The sequence below is a fragment of the Bos indicus x Bos taurus genome, chromosome 11 (assembly GCF_003369695.1).
Source record: "Bos indicus x Bos taurus breed Angus x Brahman F1 hybrid chromosome 11, Bos_hybrid_MaternalHap_v2.0, whole genome shotgun sequence".
Classification (NCBI taxonomy): domain Eukaryota; kingdom Metazoa; phylum Chordata; class Mammalia; order Artiodactyla; family Bovidae; genus Bos; species Bos indicus x Bos taurus.
In genome coordinates this window covers 44,266,933-44,286,799 of record NC_040086.1, presented here as the reverse complement: position 1 = coordinate 44,286,799, position 19,867 = coordinate 44,266,933, and the positions used below count along the sequence as shown (strand labels likewise).

General features: G+C 57.9%; 1 protein-coding gene across 2 annotated transcripts in view; it reads right to left on the bottom strand.

The window, feature by feature from the left end:
- Positions 1-238: 238 nt before the first annotated feature.
- EDAR (ectodysplasin A receptor) overlaps positions 239-19,867 on the bottom strand; it is a 52,177-nt gene continuing 32,548 nt past the window's right edge. The window contains exons 2-12 of one of the 2 annotated variants that reach the window (XM_027555407.1): positions 19,395-19,463; positions 18,711-18,833; positions 18,111-18,292; positions 13,307-13,392; positions 7,591-7,677; positions 6,201-6,329; positions 6,046-6,120; positions 5,866-5,938; positions 5,049-5,208; positions 3,843-3,903; positions 239-2,402 (exon numbers count right to left, since the gene is read on the bottom strand). In XM_027555407.1, coding sequence (XP_027411208.1) covers positions 2,080-2,402; positions 3,843-3,903; positions 5,049-5,208; positions 5,866-5,938; positions 6,046-6,120; positions 6,201-6,329; positions 7,591-7,677; positions 13,307-13,392; positions 18,111-18,292; positions 18,711-18,833; positions 19,395-19,445 — 1,350 coding nt within the window. In that variant the 5' untranslated portion in view covers positions 19,446-19,463 and the 3' untranslated portion in view covers positions 239-2,079. The remainder of the gene's footprint in view (positions 2,403-3,842; positions 3,904-5,048; positions 5,209-5,865; positions 5,939-6,045; positions 6,121-6,200; positions 6,330-7,590; positions 7,678-13,306; positions 13,393-18,110; positions 18,293-18,710; positions 18,834-19,394; positions 19,464-19,867) is intronic. The other variant, XM_027555406.1, reaches the window with a different exon arrangement.

The window sequence follows — 19,867 nt, the reverse complement described above, 5'->3', positions numbered from 1 at the left end:
GATGAGGAGGCAGCCCTTGTTGGGGGGACAAAGCCAGATGGGACTCCCATAGCACATCACACACAGGTGACAGCCAGGAGCAGAGCCACAGACCTGCCTACCCACACCGCCCCCAACCCCCGCCCCTGCCCCCTCCCCCAGCCAATCCCTGGAAGCCAGGGGTCTTCTTGTTATTAGTTTATTGAAATTGTAAAACATAATAAGTTATATAAACAGACCTAGACACAAACATTGACAATGAAGATTCCACTGGCCAGGGCCCACAGCTCTGGCCGAGGTGATTTCTGAGTGTGTTTATTTCAGCAGGAACAGTGGCTGTGGCCATACAGGACAGCAGGGGGAGCCCAGCTTCGCTCGGTGAGAGTCCTTGTAGACTCAGTGATCTGAACCCATCATGTAGGCTCAAGCCCTCCAGAGTGGTTCCTGCCTGGGTTTGTCTCCAGGTAAGCAGATGACGAAGGACTGAGTCACTGTCAGGACAAACTCCCTGCACATGGTGGGCTGAGCCCCCAAGACAGGCCTGGCACCGCCAGCCCTGTGGCCGCCCGCTCTACCTCCTCTGACGTCCGCAGCCTCAGAGAAGGTGGCTTCAGCAGCAGCAGCAGCACAGAGCCGGGATTGTGCCAAGGGGCCACGGGGACTGAGGGTAACCAGGCTGTGTGTGAGTGTGCCCTGAGGGGCACAGCAGGCCGACACCACAGACAACAATGGTGTTAAATGGCCACATGTTCTGCGTTCAGGGCCGGAGGTTGCGTGCCGCCCTCTGCATACACCTGGTTTCCTCCCCAGAAGCATTTGTCAGTCATGGGACTTGTCATTTCACAAAAGTATAAGCCAGAGACTGGTTTCAATTTAGGAACAACAGGGTCAGGTCTGTCCCTGGGGGCTGAGCAGAGAATTCACAGTTAAACACCCTCAACCTGCCTGATCACCCCTGGTTCCTGGTTCTGGCCACAGCAGATGTCCTCAGAGAATTTGCCAGAACAAGGCTGTTAAGCCCCTCTCTCAGTGTCTGCCGGACACTTAAAGTTACTGTGAGAACTCAGTTCTGTTTTCATTCCCGTTTCCCCTACAGCTCACAGTGCACTCACATCCATGGAAGGCCTGGCATGGTCTCCAGACCTCCTTCAGATCTGCTCACCCCAACTTTACTTTCTCTGACTTAGAATCACAGAATAACCTATTTGCAGAAGAGAAGCAAACTGAGCCCTGGGAGGGGAAGAAATCGGCCCCTGTTGGCACGAGCAGACCAGGTCCCCATGGCTACAGACCCCACGTTCCCTGAGGGGCTCAGAAGGCCCACGAGGCACATCCCTGTCCAAGACCCTCTGGAGCCTGAGGGTTCCATGGCTGTTTCCCTTTCCAAGCAGAGCCAACCCCTCATTTCTGTTTGAAGCAAACAACTTGTGTCCCTGAGCACTACTGCCCCAGAGGGTCCAGTCCGCTCGAGAAAGAAAGCAGAGGCAGTTCAGGGACCCGGGGTCCTGAGGCTGGACTTGTGCAGCACTGAGTGAAGCCAGGAGGCTGCCCTTGATTGGACATCCGTGGGAGGCAGGCATCCTGCAGGCAGAAGGGCCTTGGGGACAGTGAGCCCGGGGTCCCGCAGGCGGTGCAGACCCTCACTGAGCCTGGAGCGGGAGGACGTGGTGCCTCTGCAGCCTTTTCCCAACCTCAGAGCTGCGTTCCTCATGGGGCGCCCCCACGCCCCCCCCAGGGAAGCAGCTCCCCCAAGCTGTGCCCCCGTTCCCACACCCCCTTGGGCTGTGTGCGGTCTTCCAGAAAAATATGTCCCCTGGGGCGGTGAACTCCCCACAGGACAGATAGGCTTCACTGTGTCCTCCAGGCACCGCTGGTGCACGCCGGGCGGTGCCGACCGCATCCATGGAAGAGCAAGTGGGGCGGGCCAGATAGATGCACACAGACTCACTGCACCTGGTGAGGCCAGTGTAACCTCATGTCCACACGGATCTTCTATCTGGTTAGACTGGGAGACAGGCCTGTGTCCTCCTGTTCCTCGGACCAGCGAGGTGCCCCTGGTGTGCAGAGGAGACAGCCTAGCCTTGGGGACTGCGGCCCTGCTCAGGATGCAGGGGGTGGCGGGGCAGCAGGTGGCGGGACCCCCACCCACTCCAGGATGTCCGCACACAGGGACTCTACAGCGTCCAGCCGCTCAATCTGCACCAGCTTGGTGAGAAGCTCGGGGATGCTGTAGCCGGCCGTACTGATGCGGTCAAACAGCTGCAGCCCGTCTGTCATGCCACCAATCTCGTCCCGCTTGAGCCCAAAGCTCTCGGCCAGGTGGCGCCACGTCTTCACCACCGCCTTCTCCGAGTTGTACGTGGCACTGAGCATCCGGCTGGTCTTCTCCAAGCAGTCAAAGGGCAGCTCCGTGGGGCTGAGGCCTGAGGGACAAAGAGCCACGTCAGACGTCAGCAGAAGTATGACACCCTTGAACAGGATTTATAGAACCTTTTTTAAAATCGTAAAATATAACACAAGTTGCAGAAATCCACAAAGAATGCATGCTTCAGGCGAACAACTCCTGGGACACTGCCAGCCACACTCGAAGCCTGTCCATTCCCCTGACCCCAGCAGCTCCATCGGACGCAGCCAACCTAGTCAGGTGACCCTCCCAGTATCAGGTCCCTTTAGGGGACCAAGGTCATTCTTAAAAGGTGCTCCAAGGACAGTCCTGCATGGGTCACCTGAGCCACATCAGTGCCCTAGCGGTCCTTGGACCCTGCTATATGTTAGACTCAACCAGGAAGTGTTCACTCCACGCTTTCCCCTCTTCCTCCTTCTAAGTACAGCTGAAAACCCACCAACCAGCACAGGTGGAATGCTCTCTTCGCAAGACGAAAACAGACAGTATCTGCCTTCATACAGTGAAACGCCATAGGACAACCCTGGTGCCGCTCCCTCCAATGCCAGCAAAATGGGACAGGAGCCTAGGTGTCCACCCCGGGAGGCCAGGCAGGGACCCTGGCTTTCTCCTCATCCAGCAGCTGGTCACAGGCCTCCCTGCCACCACGGTGTTGGTAGAGACCACTCAGAGCAGTGGATGTCTACACATACCCCTGCACAGGCTGGGCTCAAAGATCCACAGCCACCTGGGGGTGACAGGGGCACCCCTCCTTGACTCAGGTATGTCAGAGGAAAGCAGCCGCACAGAGGGTTCAGATGAGACCCCGAGTCTCAGAGTGTCATGTGAAACTGTTCCAGTTTCAACAGAGAGTCACTCATCACGCCAAGAACCAGGAAGACCTCAAATGCATGAAAAAAGACCATCAGTAAATGCTGACAAGGATAACAGAGATGTTAGGTTATCTGGCGAGGATTGTAAAGAAGTCCAAACCCATGCTTACCACATAGTAAATAAGGATAACATAAAAAACAAGGATAACAGAGATGTTAGGTCATCTGGCGAGGATTGTAAAGAAGTTGTGATCAAAGTACTTCAACATGTAATTACAAACATACTTGAAACAAATGAAAAAAGAATAGAATACCTTAACAAAAGATAGAAAATGTAAAGGAGAACCAAATGGAAATGTTGGAACTGAAAAAGGTAACAATCAAGATTAAAGCTCAGTGGATGAGCTCCATGGCAGAATGAAGAGGGACGAGTTAGTGAGCTGGACGGCAGAACAGACATCACCCACCTGAACAGCAGAGAGAAAATAAACTGAAACACATGTCCCTCCACACCTCCGTTGGCCTGCCCCTAGTCCCCACCACCCAAGCTGATGAGCAACTTGGAAGGCAGTTCTTCTCAGCCTCTCCTGGGACACCCAGAGTGCTGGAGGGTCCCTGGGGAGTCAGGGCCCCACACCTCCCCTTACCTTCCACAACACCACACACACTGGCATACACATCCAGTATCTTCTTCCTTCGACTCTGAATCTGTGAAAAAAGTTAGTGAAAGTCGCTCAGTCATGTTCAACTCTTTGCAGCCTGCCAGGCTCTTCTGTCCATGGGATTCTCCAGGCCAGAATACTGGAGTGGGTCACCATGCCTTCCTCTAGGGGATCTTCCCAACCCAGGAATTGAACCAGGGTCTCCTGCATTGCAGGCAGATTCTTTACCAACTGAGCTACCAGGGAATCCCAGAAAAAGTTAAGAGAGTATGAATTTTCACAAAGTGGGTGTCAGCAGCACAGGCCCACGTCTTCCATCTCCATGTCAGTGGGGGCCCTTCCTGATTCCGTGTCAGAAATGCTGAGCTACATTCTCGCCAGAACGTCAGTCACATTCACAGAAGAAAGCCCTCCCCGGCTCGGCGCCCTCAGTGTCCACGGGGCTTCTCTGCTCCACTGGACATTCAGACTCACAGACAACCAGAGGCCACATCCGGCTTCACTGGCTTCACTCTCTCCAGAAGGACGGACCCTCCGGCCCAGCTCACCAGGGGGTAGGGGTGGGGTTTCCATAGCCACAGAGCTATGCAGCCCTGTCCCTGCAGGGTGGGCAGCTGGGGGCCTGGCAGGGGGGTCGGGTACACAAGGCCCCTTGGAGCCACCCTCTTTGGACAACTCCACAGCCCCCACCCCCAGAGGTCAGTGAACTGGGCACCAGGGCATATTCCTGTCAAGACCCCACAGCAACTCCAACTGGGCACCTTCACCATGAGCAGTGATGCCAGGAGCAGAGCTAACAGGCCCAGGTGGGGACAGTGACCCCCCCTGGTGCACCTTGGCCCCCGTGTGGGGCACGCCCAGCCTCTGGGCAGCAGGCCTGTGTGTGTGTGTGCACGCGCATGTGCATGTGTGTGCCCACATGTGCATCTTGTCTGGTTGGACCTATTCCAGTACATTTACAAGGGACTCTCCTGTCTTGTGCTGTTCCCGGCAATTTAACCTTTTTTTCTCTTGGCTCACTATTTCTTCATTTCTTCTCTCAAGCTGTATGACGAGAGAACTAACTTCCCTGTCTTTAGTCTCAGATTCTGAACCTGTCTTCTGCTGGGGCCCAAGGGAGAAACCCCCAGAGCTGGCAAGGTGCATTCAGCAGAAGGCGGCGTTTGTGGGGGAGTTGGGTGTAGGCCTTACCCCGGCCGCCCGGGTGGCAGTGGCTGACTTGTCCCTGGCCAGGTGGACCAGCGACAGCAGGCACAGCTCCGGGGGGCCCTGCCCATCTGGGGCCGGCTCCTCGTCGCTGTCCAGGCTCCGGTTCAGCAGCTGCTCCTTCTCTGATGAGGCGTCGTTCTCGCTGCAGAGACAGGACCATGGTAAAGGGCACCGTGCCAGCCGGCCTGGCCCGCTGCCCCAGGGGTGGTGACCGTGGGTGCAGAAACCTGTCCCTGCTTTCCCTAGCTTGTCTCTGCTTTCCCTAAAGGCGCGGGCACAGACTGCGAGGTGGAGAGACGCCACTCTGTGGGCCCAAGTCTGCACCGGGCAGACGGGCTCCCGCAGCACCAGGTCTGGCAGATGCCCAGAGTGAGGGGGAGCCCCTTTGAGAAGGAGAGGGGTTCGGGATACCCACAGGAGGTAGGCTCCAGTCACACCCTGTCCCTTGCCCAGGCCATGGCCCTAGTCATGCCCCCAAAATCATTCCACTCGGATGAAAAACAACCTATAGGCACTCTGCTTGCTTCCTGTGGTTTGGCTGAAGACTAATTCAAGAACAAAGGACCGTATGTGCTGGTGACTAGGTGACAGAGACCCAGCCCCACCCAGTGCCCACTGGAGGCCGAGACACGGAGCCAACAGCCAGCGGTTTCAGGTCCCAGGGCAGAGCAGGCAGGGGCGTGGGCACTGAGGACCCTGGGCCACCGCCCCCACCCTGTGTCCCCCACAGGCCCAGCTCCCCTTCCTGCTCGGACCCCAAAGACCCCCCCAGTTCAGCCGGGCTGCCTCCCTGACTCACCTCTTAGCCGATTTGGCTGGAGCCGCCGTCAGCTTCTCAAATTCGTCCTTCTCGGAGAAGATCACCACGTTGTCTGTGGGGGTGCGAGGGAGGGGGGGTCAGGGCCCGGCCTCCTTAGGGGTTGGGGGGCATGCTCCAGCCCCCCACCTCCTACTGTGGGCTCCAGGGGCTGCTGCCCACCTTTGGCCTCTTTCTTCTCCTCTTCCTCGCTCACGGGGGCTTCTGGGCTCTTCACGGGGGCGCTGGGGCAGCAGGCTGAGGGGACAGGGGGCATGAGTGGCCAGCTGGCATCAGGGGGAGGGGGCTGGTGAGGGGTGTGGGGGGCGGGGCAGTACCTGGGGCGGACGGCCTGGCCTTCAGGATGTAGAACATGATGATGAGGACGATGGCGACGGCCATGGTGAAGATGGTGGACATGGCAATGACCAAGGCGGTGGCCAGGTGTCCTTGGCCTGAGAGCTCTGCTGTGGTCGGGAGAGAAGGCCATGCCTCAGGGATCAGGCCCCCCTGCCCCGCCAGGCTGTGGCCCGGTAAGCAGGGGCCCTGCCACCAAACCCTCCAGCAGACCATTGGAATTCAAAACCCCGGCTTCGCCCGAGCACCGAGCCCTGTACACCTGCTCAGGCCGTCACATCGGGACCACCAGTCCAGCCCACACTGGTCAGCAGCAGCAGACCCTGAGGGTGCTCTCTGGGTGTCTGACATTGGTTCTGTTTCTTTGGGTACCCAGCAAGTGGACTGGAGGAAGGGGGGCCCACGAGCTAAACTGTCCTGAAGACTGTTTAGTCCAAGACTTTTTCCCCGCAAAGCCAGGTAGAAGCATCACCTCCAAGGGTAGGCTCTCGGGCTGGTTCCAGCATCTCATGCGGCCTTGGGCTCTGTGTGATCAGGGCCCACCAGCTGAGACAGCATGGGGACCTCCCCTTTCTTCCCCTGCTCAGCGCCCTGCCCGCATCTCCCTAGGAAGGGAGACCTGTCCTGATTCTCTGAGGGAACGAAGCAGGATCCAGCCCCCCACCCAAATGGAAGGGACCCCATCCAGGTGTCTGGACCTCAAGGAAGTCTCCCCGCTTTAAGTGGGCAGTGGGCACGTGTCCCCCGCCACCCAGGTGGGGTGTGTCTGGAAGCAGATCTGAGTGGGCCTGGTGTCTTCCCCTCGTCTGTGGGGTGCCACCTCTGTCCTGAAGGAAGTGAGTCTAGAACCTCAGCAGAGGCCCTGCCCTGATGCTCCCCATGGATGAGGGCAAGGGTCCAGCTGGCAGGCTGTGCCCTGGGCCTCTGAAGGTGCCTGAGCCCGAGACCTGGGCCCGAAGGTGCTTTCAAGCCGGGCGGAGTGGGAGCACTGCGAGGGAGGGCCCAGCACCCAGTTTTGCTCCAAGAGAAAGTGAGGCCAGGGCCCTGCAGCCCCACCCCTGAGGACTTAGGGGTGAGTAAAATGTGAGGTCAGCAGGTTTACTTAAAGCCATCAAGGCTCATCTGAGTCAGGCCCAAAGCCCAGGGGGCTGACGTCCCTCCAGCCCCTACCTCGTGTGCCCAGATCACCAACGTGGTCGCCGTGACCCCAACATCTGTGGAGGGACTGGTCCCCTCTCACAGAGAAATCACTAACTCCCAGTGTGGTTGTCACGTGAGGGAAGTGAGGGAGGTGGGAGGTCCCGTCCTGCTAGTCGCCTGTCTCCCCTCACCCCCATCTCCCCCTGGGGCCGGCACCTGTGCTCCCCTTACCTTTGTGGGCGAGCTGTGGCGGGGATAGGGTGCTGCTGCCAGGCGTGCGGGGGAAGTTGGCAGAAACTCCCGAGGAGGCTCCCACACCTGCAGGGACAGCAGTGACCGATCGTGGGTCCCTTCCCTATTGCCCCAGCCTTGGAGACAGAGCGCAGGCTGCAGGGGGAGCCCTGGCTCCAGGGACCCAGAGTCCTCATGAGGAAGATCCTCATGAGGAAAGGGCTGGGCCGGCAGTACCTTCATCCCCGAGAGCCCCTGACCTTGCCAGCTCCTTGCTTCTTACACTGGACACATGGGGTCACACCTGCTCAGTCCAAGATTCAGACTTGGTCCCCACGAGCAGGTGAGGGGCAGGTGTGCACGTGAGTTTGGGGGGACACCAGAGCGGTTCCTTCCATTAATCAAACAGGAATGGAGTGTTAATACTTTTAATACACACTCACGATCAAACATTGGGAAAACATCAGAACATGAGAGAAGCGAAAGGTTCACCCACAGCCTTGAGGTCTAGAGTTGACATTTTGATGGATTTTTCTCCAGGATTTTCCTTTGAGAAGTTTCCAAAATAGTTGTGACCAAGTGGTGTTAGAACAGAAATGAAGTTTCCTTCCCTTTAACCGTGATTCATAAACTCAGCTCCATTGTAAGAGGTGTCTCCCAGCAAGGGTGACTTGGAATCTGGTTCTGTGGTCAGCGGAGCCACAGGCAGGCTGCCCTATCAAGTCGCCCGATGGTGGGCCTTTCTTAGGCAGGACTTGAGGTTTGGGGTTAGTAGGGAGGATCTCATTTTGTTTACCATCCATGGGGTTGTGAAGAGTCGGGCGTGACTGAAGCAGCCTAGCACATGAGGTCTTGTTCTCATGTTTCCTCCTGTCTTGCTTTTCTCTCTGGGTCTGGGGACATTCGTGCCACAGGTTTGCCTGAGTGGGGACAGTGAGCCCCATGTCCAAGGCCGGCCCCCCTGCCTTGGGGGACCTGGACCTGGGCAGTGCCTGGGGCCTCTGGGGAGAGCAAATTTCTACATCACAGCTCCAGGGGTGGTGGCGGGGAGACTCCCGGCTGAATCTTCCACACCTCTGTCTATGTCCAGCAAGCAGACCGGGAACTGATCTTCTCGCCTTTTAAAGCCAGCAGGAAACTACAGATACCAGAGGGCGGAGGCCAGGAAGGATGGCAGGCTGGGGACTGCCGCCAAGTGACCATGCTTCTGTTAGAAAATGAACTGTGTCGGAGAGCACTGAGGGGGCGGGGCGGGGCGGGGCGGGGCGGGGCGGGGCGGGGCCCTCCCAGCAGATGCTCCCCCACACCAGGATGGCCTTGCTGGGGGTGGGGGCACACAGTCCCCCCAGCCATGCTCCCCTACCAGGGTGGCCTTGCTCATCCTTGGAATGCTGCCAGCTGGTCTGATGTCCGGACCAGAGGCGTCTTGGCTGGAGATTTTGGCTCCTGTAGCCCAGCTCCTTCACCCTCTGAGCACCTGGCCTTTGCCCTTTGCCCTCCATCACTGTCGGGGCTGCCCCCAGCTCTCCACACACAGCGGGGAGGCCCATTCCCCAGGCTGCCTGCCTGCGGAAGGCAGGCCTTTGGGTGAGTCTTAGCGCTCCTGACAAGAGGGCGGGGCTGAGGGCGTGGGGGCCACGGTGGGCCCTTCACACCCCCCGGAGCCTGGGGCGCTGAGCTGCCAGGGCCGCCCGGAGCCCATGTAGAGGCTGCAGTGAGGGGACAGCAGGTGGCGAGGCGGTATGGGGAGGGACCCCAGGCGAGTCTCTCTTCCTCTCCTGGGCTCCCGCGCGTGTCCAGAGCCTTTCCCCCACCCCACCCCCCAGTTCACGACGCATCTCATAACTGAAATGAGATTTAAGCGGGACTGAATTGATTCTGCCTTCTCTCTCAGGGCAGCTTCAAGCACCAGCCAGTTTCCTCTCAAAAGCAGACTGTTCCCTGGGAACCAGGCCGACCTGTGTGTTTGAGGGACTTAAGGCAGCTGAAGCCGCATCTCAGGAAAACAAACGCCCATGGACTCTGTGTGTGGGTGTCTCTCGTCTCTGTCTGTTCCTGTCCCTTTCGGCTGGGCTTGCCCATGGGGCGGTGACAGGCTTGGGGACACAGACGCGCCCGGGCCTGTGGTCTAGAGACAGCCAGAGCTGCCAGCGGCCAGGCTTACGAAACGCCTTTGCCCCCGACAGGCAGGGCTGGCACACAGTGACACATCCCTGTGCCCTCGGGTGCCTGCGCCCCATCAGGTGGCAGCTGGGCCTCTGCCCCGATTTGTGGTTTCCCAGGGGCCTCCAGCTGGCATTGCCTGTGCAGCTCTGAGCTCCTCACGGACCCAGGGGATCAGACACAAGGCCTGCCCTGAGCACATCTGACAGTGGAGGATGCTGTGTGGCTGGGGGCACCTCTGTGGGGGGAGCCCTCAGGACAGCCCGCTGGACCCTGCGCGGCCCTGTGAGGGCTCACTGGGCATGGGTCTTCAGTGTCAGGGGTTTTGGTCCATCCAGCACATGTCTCTTGGGCTGGATGCTGAGGTGAGAATGTCCCTAGGTGTTGGGTGGTCGCCAGGTCTGTCCCCCGTCCACAAGGCTTCCTCTTGGAAGGAAGGAGCTCTTAAGGACCAAAGAGAGGCATATTGTAACAGGGGTGGGCGAGGCCAGAGAGCCCAGACAAGGTCTGTCTGCAAACAGAGCAAGTTCTACTCAGCAGCGATGAGTCAGGAGCTGGCTGGGGGTAGGGTGGGGTGGGGGGCAGTGAGTTGTCATCCACTGTCCTCTGGGGTCTTTGAGTACCAGGCACAGGGCTGGATGCAGGAGTCACTAGGGCCCCTGGTCTGTTAACCCTCGCAGGCTGTGGGCAATGGTTTGTATTAGAGTCCAACCAGGGCTCCTCCATGTAGGTAACAGTTTGGATTTTTAAAGACACTTTATGGATTCTTACAGGGTGGCCCTGGTGCAGAGGCTGAGGCAATAGCAGAGCCATCAGGACCTGGCTGCTCACAGGGGATGCATCTTGGGCCCCGGGATCTGCTGCTATGCCCATGACAGGAGCTAGCAGTAGATGTGCACAACTGGCGGAGAAATTCAGTCTCATGAACAGCTGGAATTCAGCCGGCCGTGGGGGCCCAGGCGTCACCTCCTCATGGTACCACTAGGGGGCGTGAGGGCGGACTGGCTGGTGCTCCTGGACTTGGCTCCAGGCCTCCTTCCCTGGAACGGCCCCTCCTTGACCCCGGCCCGAGAGGAAGGTGCCTGCTGCCCTGTCCATGCAGCCCACAGGCCGTCAGGTGATGAACTTGCCCTGAACCGGGCTCCTCGGGCACCTTCTTGCCCACAACGCTGGACGGGCAGGTGGATGAGAAAGCTGTGCCCAGTCAAGGATCTCCCCAGGAGTAGACGCTGTCACAAGGCCCCACCCTGCACTTCTCCAATGGTCACGGCACACCGGGAAGGGGGAGCAGCCCAGGGCTCCGGCCTCAGGACATCTTCTCGGGGCCTGGCCGCTCCGGCCCTGAGATGTGGGGTCCATGCCACACTCTCTCCTGTGATCTTTAGGGTCCACTGTCAGCAACCTGGGGTGTTGGGGGCTGACTTCTCAGGGGGCCAGCCCAGGTGATCACGTCCAACCAGAGGCAGCATCCAGGTGGGAGGGGCTCGAGACCCCTGACACTGGGCCCAGGTGGGCAGCCCCGGGGCCCAGAGACCTGACTGACCCCTGGTTTTCCTAGAGTGGGCCTCCTGGCAGCTGGTCAGTTGGTCACAGTCAGCCTTTCAGGCCTGTCTGCTGACCCTTGAGCAGGAGCCCAGGATGGAAGGTGAGTGCAGAGGGAGGGGCAGAGCCCATCCTGGAGACCACAACCCAAGCAGGCTCCACTGCCCACATCGGCCTGTGAAGCTTCACTGAATGAATCGCCCCATTTCCCAGATGGACAAACAGAGGTCAGGTGACTTCCAAGGTTGCCAGTGGGACTCCAGGTTCCTGAACTCGGCCTCACTTCCTTGCTGACCTCCTTCAGGACCAGATCCTGTGAGCTCACTCCTGGGGGCCTGGCTGGGGCTGTTCTTTAGATAAGCCGTAAATTATGGGCTGAGCCGAGGACTCTCCACACAATGGGCCTCATGTTGAAGGAGAGAAGGGGGCTCCTCCCAGGCTGAGAGCTCTCTGGCTGCGGGTGTCTAGCACGGTCTCGCCTGAATAAGGACACAGGCCCCGTGACCTTTTAGATGAAGGCCCATGGGGAGGAGCTGCATGAACCCCACATTCCATCCTTAGTGGGTAGGGGTGTTCAATGTCTTCCAGGACAGGATTGCATGCCAGAGCTCCCTGGGACAGGATCGAAGCCGGCCACACCACGTCCTGTGGGCAGCCCCAGGCCTCTGTGTGTTCAGTTGCTTAGCCTGTCCGACTCTTTGTGATCGCATGGACGGCAGCCCGCCAGGCTCCTCTGTCCATGGGATTTCCCAGGTAAGAATACTGTAGTGGGTTGCCATACCCTCCTCCAGGGGATCTTCCTGACCCAGGGATCAAACCTGCATCTTTTGTGTCTCTTGCATTGGCAGGCGGGTTCTACACCACTGAGCCACCAGGGAAGCCTGGGCCTCCTCTAATTTATGAATTAATTAGCATGATCGATGGACGTGAGTTTGAATGAACTCCAGGAGTTGGTGATGGACAGGGAGGCCTGGCGTGCTGCAATGCATGGGGTCGCAAAGAGTAGGACACAACTGAGCGACTGAACTGAGCGTCTTGCTGGGTGGGAATGTTCCGCTTTAAAGACCCACAAACTGTCCTTCTCAGGTTCATCTGTTTAAGGACTTTGGGAGGGAGGGAATGCCTTCCATGCAGGCATCAGTCCTGCCCCACAGCCCCCGCTGCCCGTGGCCCTGCCATCCAGAGCATCTCTCCCAGAGGATCTCAAAGCAGGAAAGGCACCACTGTCTCCTCTTGCCCTCCTCCCTTCCTCCTGGTGCTTCAGGCCCTCCTAAGAGTCTTGTCTCCTTGACAAGATACTGTGAGAAGATGGGGAGGGCAGGGTCTCATGGAGAACCAGGAGGGCAGGGCCCCCGTGTGGACCTTGGAACTCCCGTGAGTGGGAGGGGGGCCCCAGTGCTGGACCGGACTCCCCCTTCCCTCCCAGTCGTCTTGTCTTCCATCTGTCCACCTGTCCCACCTCATCCATGTCTTCCGACCACAGACACAGGAGGCCATCTGCCACCTTCTCTGAAGCAGGGGGCCCCAGCCCTTCCTCCTAAATAGGCACCCACGAGCATCAAACCAGAGTTAGGGTAGGAAGAAGGCAGCCGGAGGTGAGGCCAAACCGAGGGCCTCAGTGTTTATGTCACGTGCCCTGTGGTCACTCTGCAGGCTTCCCTTCAACACATGTTGAAACATTGCGTGTGAGAACTTACAACTGCTGAGCGCTTTGCAGTTCTCAGCAAAACACCTTGGTGCTGTGGGTGTTTGCAAGGATCGTGAGAGATGGATGGTTCAGATTTTAGCGCCCCCAGAAAACTCAGGCTCACAGAGGTCCCTCAACTGGTGTCAGCCCCCGTCTGATGTGTAGTTCTACCACCCAACCCTCCCCCGCTCCCAGGGACCTGTTGCCCACCCGCCGGCCCTCGGGAGCATCTCTGTGTCCCCGCTGTCCGGAGCCAGCTTACGGCTCCCAAGTCAGGAGAGGTGTCAGGGTTGCATCAGGACCTTGGACGGGGCAGACACTCACATTCCTTGGTGTTGGGGGGTGCCAGCAGGCAGGAGTAGCATACTAGGCCATAGATGTTCCTCGGTCTGTTTTCCAGCATGTAGTAGCTGTGCAGGCGGGGCAGGGGGGAGACAGAGCAGACAGGTGAGCGGCCCGTTCCACGGCTTATTCTCTGACCATCATAGCCAGGCACGGGGTGGGGGGCATGCCCCAAGAAGGAGGTGTGGCCCCCCCACAAGGGTATAGCCTGCAGCTGGGCAGAGTTATGGGCAGGGGTGTCTAGGAGCTCCCAGGACCTCCTGGAAGAGCTGGACACTTGCTGACTGGGATGGAGTGGGGCTGGCTGGAGGGCATGGCTGCAGCAGAGACCTTGGCCCTGTCTAGGGTGGTCAGGGCAGAGGGCCTGAGATGCAGCCAGGTCACAACCAGAGTCACCTGCCTCCTCCTCAGGTGAGGACACCTGGTGAGCTCACGATGGGGCTGTATCTCTCTACCAGAAGGTCAAGGCGTTCAAGTATGGCTGTCCACAAGACTTCACACCCAGAAAGCTCCCTCCTGCCATGTCAGCCTGCCAGCCGTGACCCTGCCACCCCTGGGGCCTTCCCAAAGGTCTGTGCCTGCTTCCACTGAGGTCCCCCAGCCCCCAGAGGACTCTGCCTCTCTGGGCCCGCATCCTATAAACACCCGAGGTGTTCACATCAGGAGATGTCGGTGAGTAAAGAGCTGCTGGCGGTGTTGTCCCTTCATACGACTCAAGATGAAAACTCTCTGCCCTTTGCTGGGTCTCTCTGTGGTTGTTTTCTAATCTCTTGTTTATCAGCTGTGTGCACCTGGCCCCATGACAGGGGGGTGAGGCTGGGGGGACTGTAGCCTTGAGGGCTGGACCATCAGCAACCCTACTGTGCCCATCACCGCCTGCCCTTCCTCAAGAGCCTTTTATCCTCAGACCCTGTGCATCTTGTAAACAGGAATTAGCCAGTCTCAGAACACCCTCCAGAGGAGCCACACCAGGCAGGTTTACACATAGGCTCTCACATGCACGCTTTGCTGCTCTGGGAGCCACCTGCAGGAACACCTGCTCAGGGTGCCAGGCCAGCCCCCCACAGCTTCCAAGCGATGGTGGTCGCTCCTGACCCCTCCCCACAGCCTGTGCTGGGCACCTCAGGGAGGTGGGGGAGGGGTCCACGGGGCCAAGGCTCCCACACAGAAGCTCCCAGGTGAGGCTGCTCCCCACCCTGCAACTCCCCTCTATCTTTCTGGCTCAGAGGCCCCTCCTAGGGGAGGGGCCTCTGAGCAGTGCCCAGCTCCAGCGGTGTGATGAGCTGAACAGCCCCAAGACCAGGTTTGCAAGGTTCCAGCATGTTCCTCCAGGAGCCCTCTGGGCATCCTCTAACTGGGCCTGAATTCGACCCTTCACTGGTTTCTGGGGCCTGTGGTGCACAGAACCGCCCAGTTGTTGGGTTTCTCTTTTCAGGGCTCACTTGGCCTGTCCTGGGCGAATGGGGGTGTGAATGCCTGTTCAGCAGCTTCAGCAGCTTTCCCGATCCAATGCCGGGTGCTCACATAGAGCTCTGGGGCCCTGTCTTTCTGTAAAGCCTAGATTTCTCACGCTCTGGTCTATACTGTGACTTTCCCTAGTTCTTTCTTCCTTCTTCTCCTGTTCCTCAAAGGTTGATTAAGATGAGGAGCCCAAGACAAAACTAAGGTTCAGATGGGACCTCTAGAATCTTCTTCCACATCCACAGGGACGTAGCTTCTTCCCAAAGACCTGCTTCCCTGGGGGGCTCCTAGGCTCCCTTTCCCCTCTCTTGAGCAGGCGGGTAGAAGCCACCATGAACCTCACCCCATCCTAGGGGTCCAGCAGGGAGTGGACGCTGTCAGTGAGAGCTTGTCATGGGAGGCAACACCCAGGGAGGCCTCCTAGAGCTCTGACCCCTGGCCTCCTCTATGGCCTTTCTCCACACGAAAGCATGTGGACAGCTCACTCTTAAGACGGGGTTTTTTTTTTTTCACCCATTTGACAAATATGGGTCCTCTGTGTCAGAGCTTGTCAGACAGATACCTGGACACAGAAGTCTGCAGCTCAAGAAGTGTGTCTGAACCAAAGACCAGAACCTGGAGAGACTGGAGGTGGGGTCAGTCAACAGCAGAGATGGTGGTGGAATTGGAGGCTCCCTAGCAACATATCTGAACTGAGGTTATTTTCTGCAAGCTTAAGATAGCTCCTCATGTTAAAGGGTCTTTCACTTTCAGTTTGTTTCTCCCTTGGAGGGTCTTTCTGCATTTCCTTTTTCTTATAGACTAATGCCAAGTGCTCTCGTTTGGGTATATTCTTATTTTCTATCTCCTCTTAACTCAATACAGTGGTTCGGAGGGGGTGAATAACAGGTGACAAACTGGCTACAAGATTTGGTGCAGTGTTCAAAATGCTGCTGCTGCCATGACCACCACCATCATCACCTCCACCACCACCTCCATCATCACCATGACCACCTCCATCATCATCACCATGACCATCTCCATCATCACCTCCACCACCACCTCCATCATCACCATGACCACCTCCATCATCATCACCATGACCACCTCCATCATCACCTCCACCACCACGTCTATCATCACCATGACCACCTCCATCATCACCTCCACCACCACGTCTATCATCACCATGACCACCTCCATCATAATCATGACTACCTCCATAATCACCTCCACCACCACCTCCATCATCACCATGACCACTGCCATCACCACCTCCATCATCACCATGACCACTGCCATCACCACCTCCATCACCACCATGATCACCTCCCTCATCACCTCTACCACCACCTCCATCATCACCATGACCACTGCCATCACCATCTCCATCATCACCATGATCACCTCCATCATCACCTCCACCACCACCTCCATCATCGCCATGACCACCTCCATCATCACCTCCACCACCACCTCCATCATCACCATGACCGCTGCCATCACCATCTCCATCATCACCATGATCACCTCCATCATCACCTCCACCACCACCTCCATCATCACCAAGACCACCTACCATCATCACCTCCACATCACCTCCATCATCACCATGAACACCGACATCACCACCTCCACCACCACCTTCATCATCACCATGACCACCTCCATCATTACCTCCACCACCACGTCTATCATCACCATGACCACCTCCATCATCACCTCCACCACCACCTCCATCACCACCATGATCACCTCCCTCATCACCTCTACCACCACCTCCATCATCACCATGACCACTGCCATCACCATCTCCATCATCACCATGATCACCTCCATCATCACCTCCACCACCACCTCCATCATCACCATGACCACCTCCATCATCACCTCCACCACCACCTCCATCATCACCATGACCACTGCCATCACCATCTCCATCATCACCATGATCACCTCCATCACCACCTCCACCACCACCTCCATCATCACCATGACCACCTCCATCATTACCTCCACCGCCACCTCCATCATAATCATGACCACCTCTATCATCACCTCCACCACCACCTCCATCATCACCATGACCACCGCCATCACCACCTCCATCATCACCATGACCACTGCCATCATCACCTTCATCATCACCACTTCCATCACCTCTACCATTATCACCACCAGGAAGCCTACACCACTGCTCTTGGCAGCCCTTGGTAGCATAGGTTGTGCGGCCACCAGAGGGAGGCAGTTACCAGGTTACAGGGCTGTACTTTCCACCTCCCAAGGGGAATCTGCTGTCTTGAAAGAAGATTCTGTCTTTCAGGCTAATTATACTTTGGTTTTTATGGGAAGACTTTGACACATAACAGAATTGTGGGGGAATTATAGGAACCACATGTCTCAAATATTTCTATTGCTGTTCAGTGGTCACTAAGTTATTTCTGACTCTTTGCAACTCCATGCGACGCCCTGGACTGCAGCATACCATGCTTCCCTGTCCATCATCATCTCCTTGAGTTTGCTAAAACTCATGTTCATTGAGTTGGTGATGCCACCCAACCATCTCATCCTCTATGTATTTGTTGTTGTTCAGTCACTAAGTCATGTCCAACTCTTTGAAAACCCAGGGACTGCAGCCCACCAGGCTTCTCTGGCCTTCACTATCTCCCTGAGTTTGCTCAAACTCATGTCCATTAAGTCAGTGATGCCATCCAACCATCTCATCCTCTGTCGCCCCCTTCTCCTCCTGCCTTTAATCTTTCCCAGCATCAGGGACTTTTCCAATGAGTCAGTTCTCCCCATTAGGTGGCCAAAGTATTGGAGCTTCAACATCAGTCCTTCCAGTGAATATTCAGGGTTGATCTCCTTGCAGCCCAAAGGACTCTCAAGAGTCTTCTCCAACACCACACTTCAAAAGCATTAGTTCTTCCCTGCTCAGCCTTCTTTATGGTCCACCTCTTATATACATACATGACTACTGGAAACACCATAGCTTTGATTACAAATATTTCTATTAGTAGCTTTTTACCCTCAGTTTTTTTCCAGACTACTAAAAATACCAAAAATATCTTGGTTTTTCTTTCCTCACTCAACATGTGTTGTCTCCTTTTAAGTATTCAACGCATCTGCTTCATTTGGGTGGTCAGAGATGCTATTATGATGAGGTCCACTTAGGGACACAGACACGGAGCCCAGGTGGGCTGCCCCGCGGGTGGAAGGTGGTGGGACTCCCACCAGGAGACCTGTCCCCCTCTTCCCCCCTCTCCCGGAGCTGGAGATGTGTGACCCTCCTCCCTGCAGGACCCATGCCCCAGAAGGGGATGTGGGAGGGCGGCAGGGAGCTCACCCAGGCAAGCAGGGCCCACACTCAGCGTCGCGCTCTGTGTCCCCGGGGGTCAGCACCGTGGCGCGGAAGAAGCCCTCGCAGTCCTTGTGGCGCCGGCAGATCTGGTAGCCGCCCTTGGAGAACTTCTCCGCAGGACAGGGAACACAGCCGTAGTCCTCGTCCCTGGTGCCATAGCCGCAGGACTGGCCAGGGAAGGATGGGACACAGGTGGGTCAGCGGCTGCATTACCACGACGACCACCACGCGACCCTGAGGTTCCTATGCGCCAGGCGCACAGGCTGCTCCCAGGATCTCCTCTCTTGGGGCGTGGACTGTCCGACCCACAGCCCCCCCCTCTCTGATCTGAGCCGGGGGTCCCCGCTGCCCCCACCTGTCCGATGCTGCCCCTCCTGCTGGCTCCAGGATAAACTCATCAGGCCAGGCTGACGGCCCTGGGAGTGCACACTCGGCGCGAGGACCCCAAACACCGCAGCCACATTCAGGTTCCTGGCACTTAGCAGGTGCTCTGTGCAGAGCTCTTCCCAGAGGAGTGCTGTCCACCCCAGCCAGCCACGCGGGCTCCCTACACCTCGCGGGGCCGTGCTCCGGGGCGGGGCTTACCAGGTAGGGCTCCTCCCCTGGCGCGCACTGCGGACACTCACGGCACAGCCCGGTGGTCTGGTTGTAGAACTCATTCTCGCCACAGCTGGCCTCCTCCGCACCGGCCCGGCATACCAGGGACGCCTGCCTCGAGGAAGGGGCTCCTTTGGCCTCCACTCGCCCTTGGAGACCCCCACTGTCTGTGGTCAGCACCAATTGACCTCAGGAGGTTGTGGTGGAGGAGCCCTGGGGGAGGGACCCCTTCAGCTAATGACCTGGCAATCCTCGCCTGACAGTCAGAGGCTCCATCCCAAACGCTTGGCACTGGGAGCTCCCCAGACTCCCCTCAAAGCCTGGGAGGCCCCTTCCTGCAGCCCCCAGTCACAGGTGCCTCAGCTCACCGGGAGCTCGGGCTTGACTTTCCCAGCTCCCGTGGCCTAGGGTGTGGAGCTTGGCACAGGTGCGCTGGGCTGGGCACCACCACAAAGGCTGGGTGAGGAGAGCTCTGAGTACAGTGACTGCCTCTGGCTCGGGGCTGGTCAGGGCTTTAGCCCTGGAGAGCCCGGTGAAGGTGGGGGCGGTGGTGTGTGATCACTGCATGGCTGCTGCACAGACAGGCTGAGAGGAACATGGCTAGAGAAGGACATGGCCAAATGGGAGCTCCCACTAGGAATACCCTGGGGCACGGGCACCCCGGCCACTTACCAGCAGGACAGGCAGCCAGGCCATCCCTGCACAGCTTCCCCTGTGGGCCATCCTGTCCCGAGGGGTCACCTGAAAGACACACTTCATCAGCAGGGGGCTGTTCCGGACCCCAGGTCCTGCCCGGCCTTATGTTCAGTCTGAGGGGCCTCCCGGAAGGTTTTAAGTTGAGCCCAGGCCCGTTGCTCCCTGGTGGCCACAGTTGGGCCACTGCTGTCCCACCAGGACTCGGGGTTTGAATTCCTGACAAAAGCACACCCTGTTCTGATGCTGGGGTAGAGGAGAAGCTTCCAGAATCAACCAGTGACTCAGACTCAAGGTCAGCTGGCCTAGCTAAGTCCCCAAGGTTGCCCCCACCCAAGTCCCCTTGGTGACCATCGTTGGTCACGGAAACCCACAATCCCCACCCGCACAGAGCAGATGGCTTGAGCCACAGCCCTGATGCTCTGGGCCTGCTCCCGTTCTGGGGACCTCAT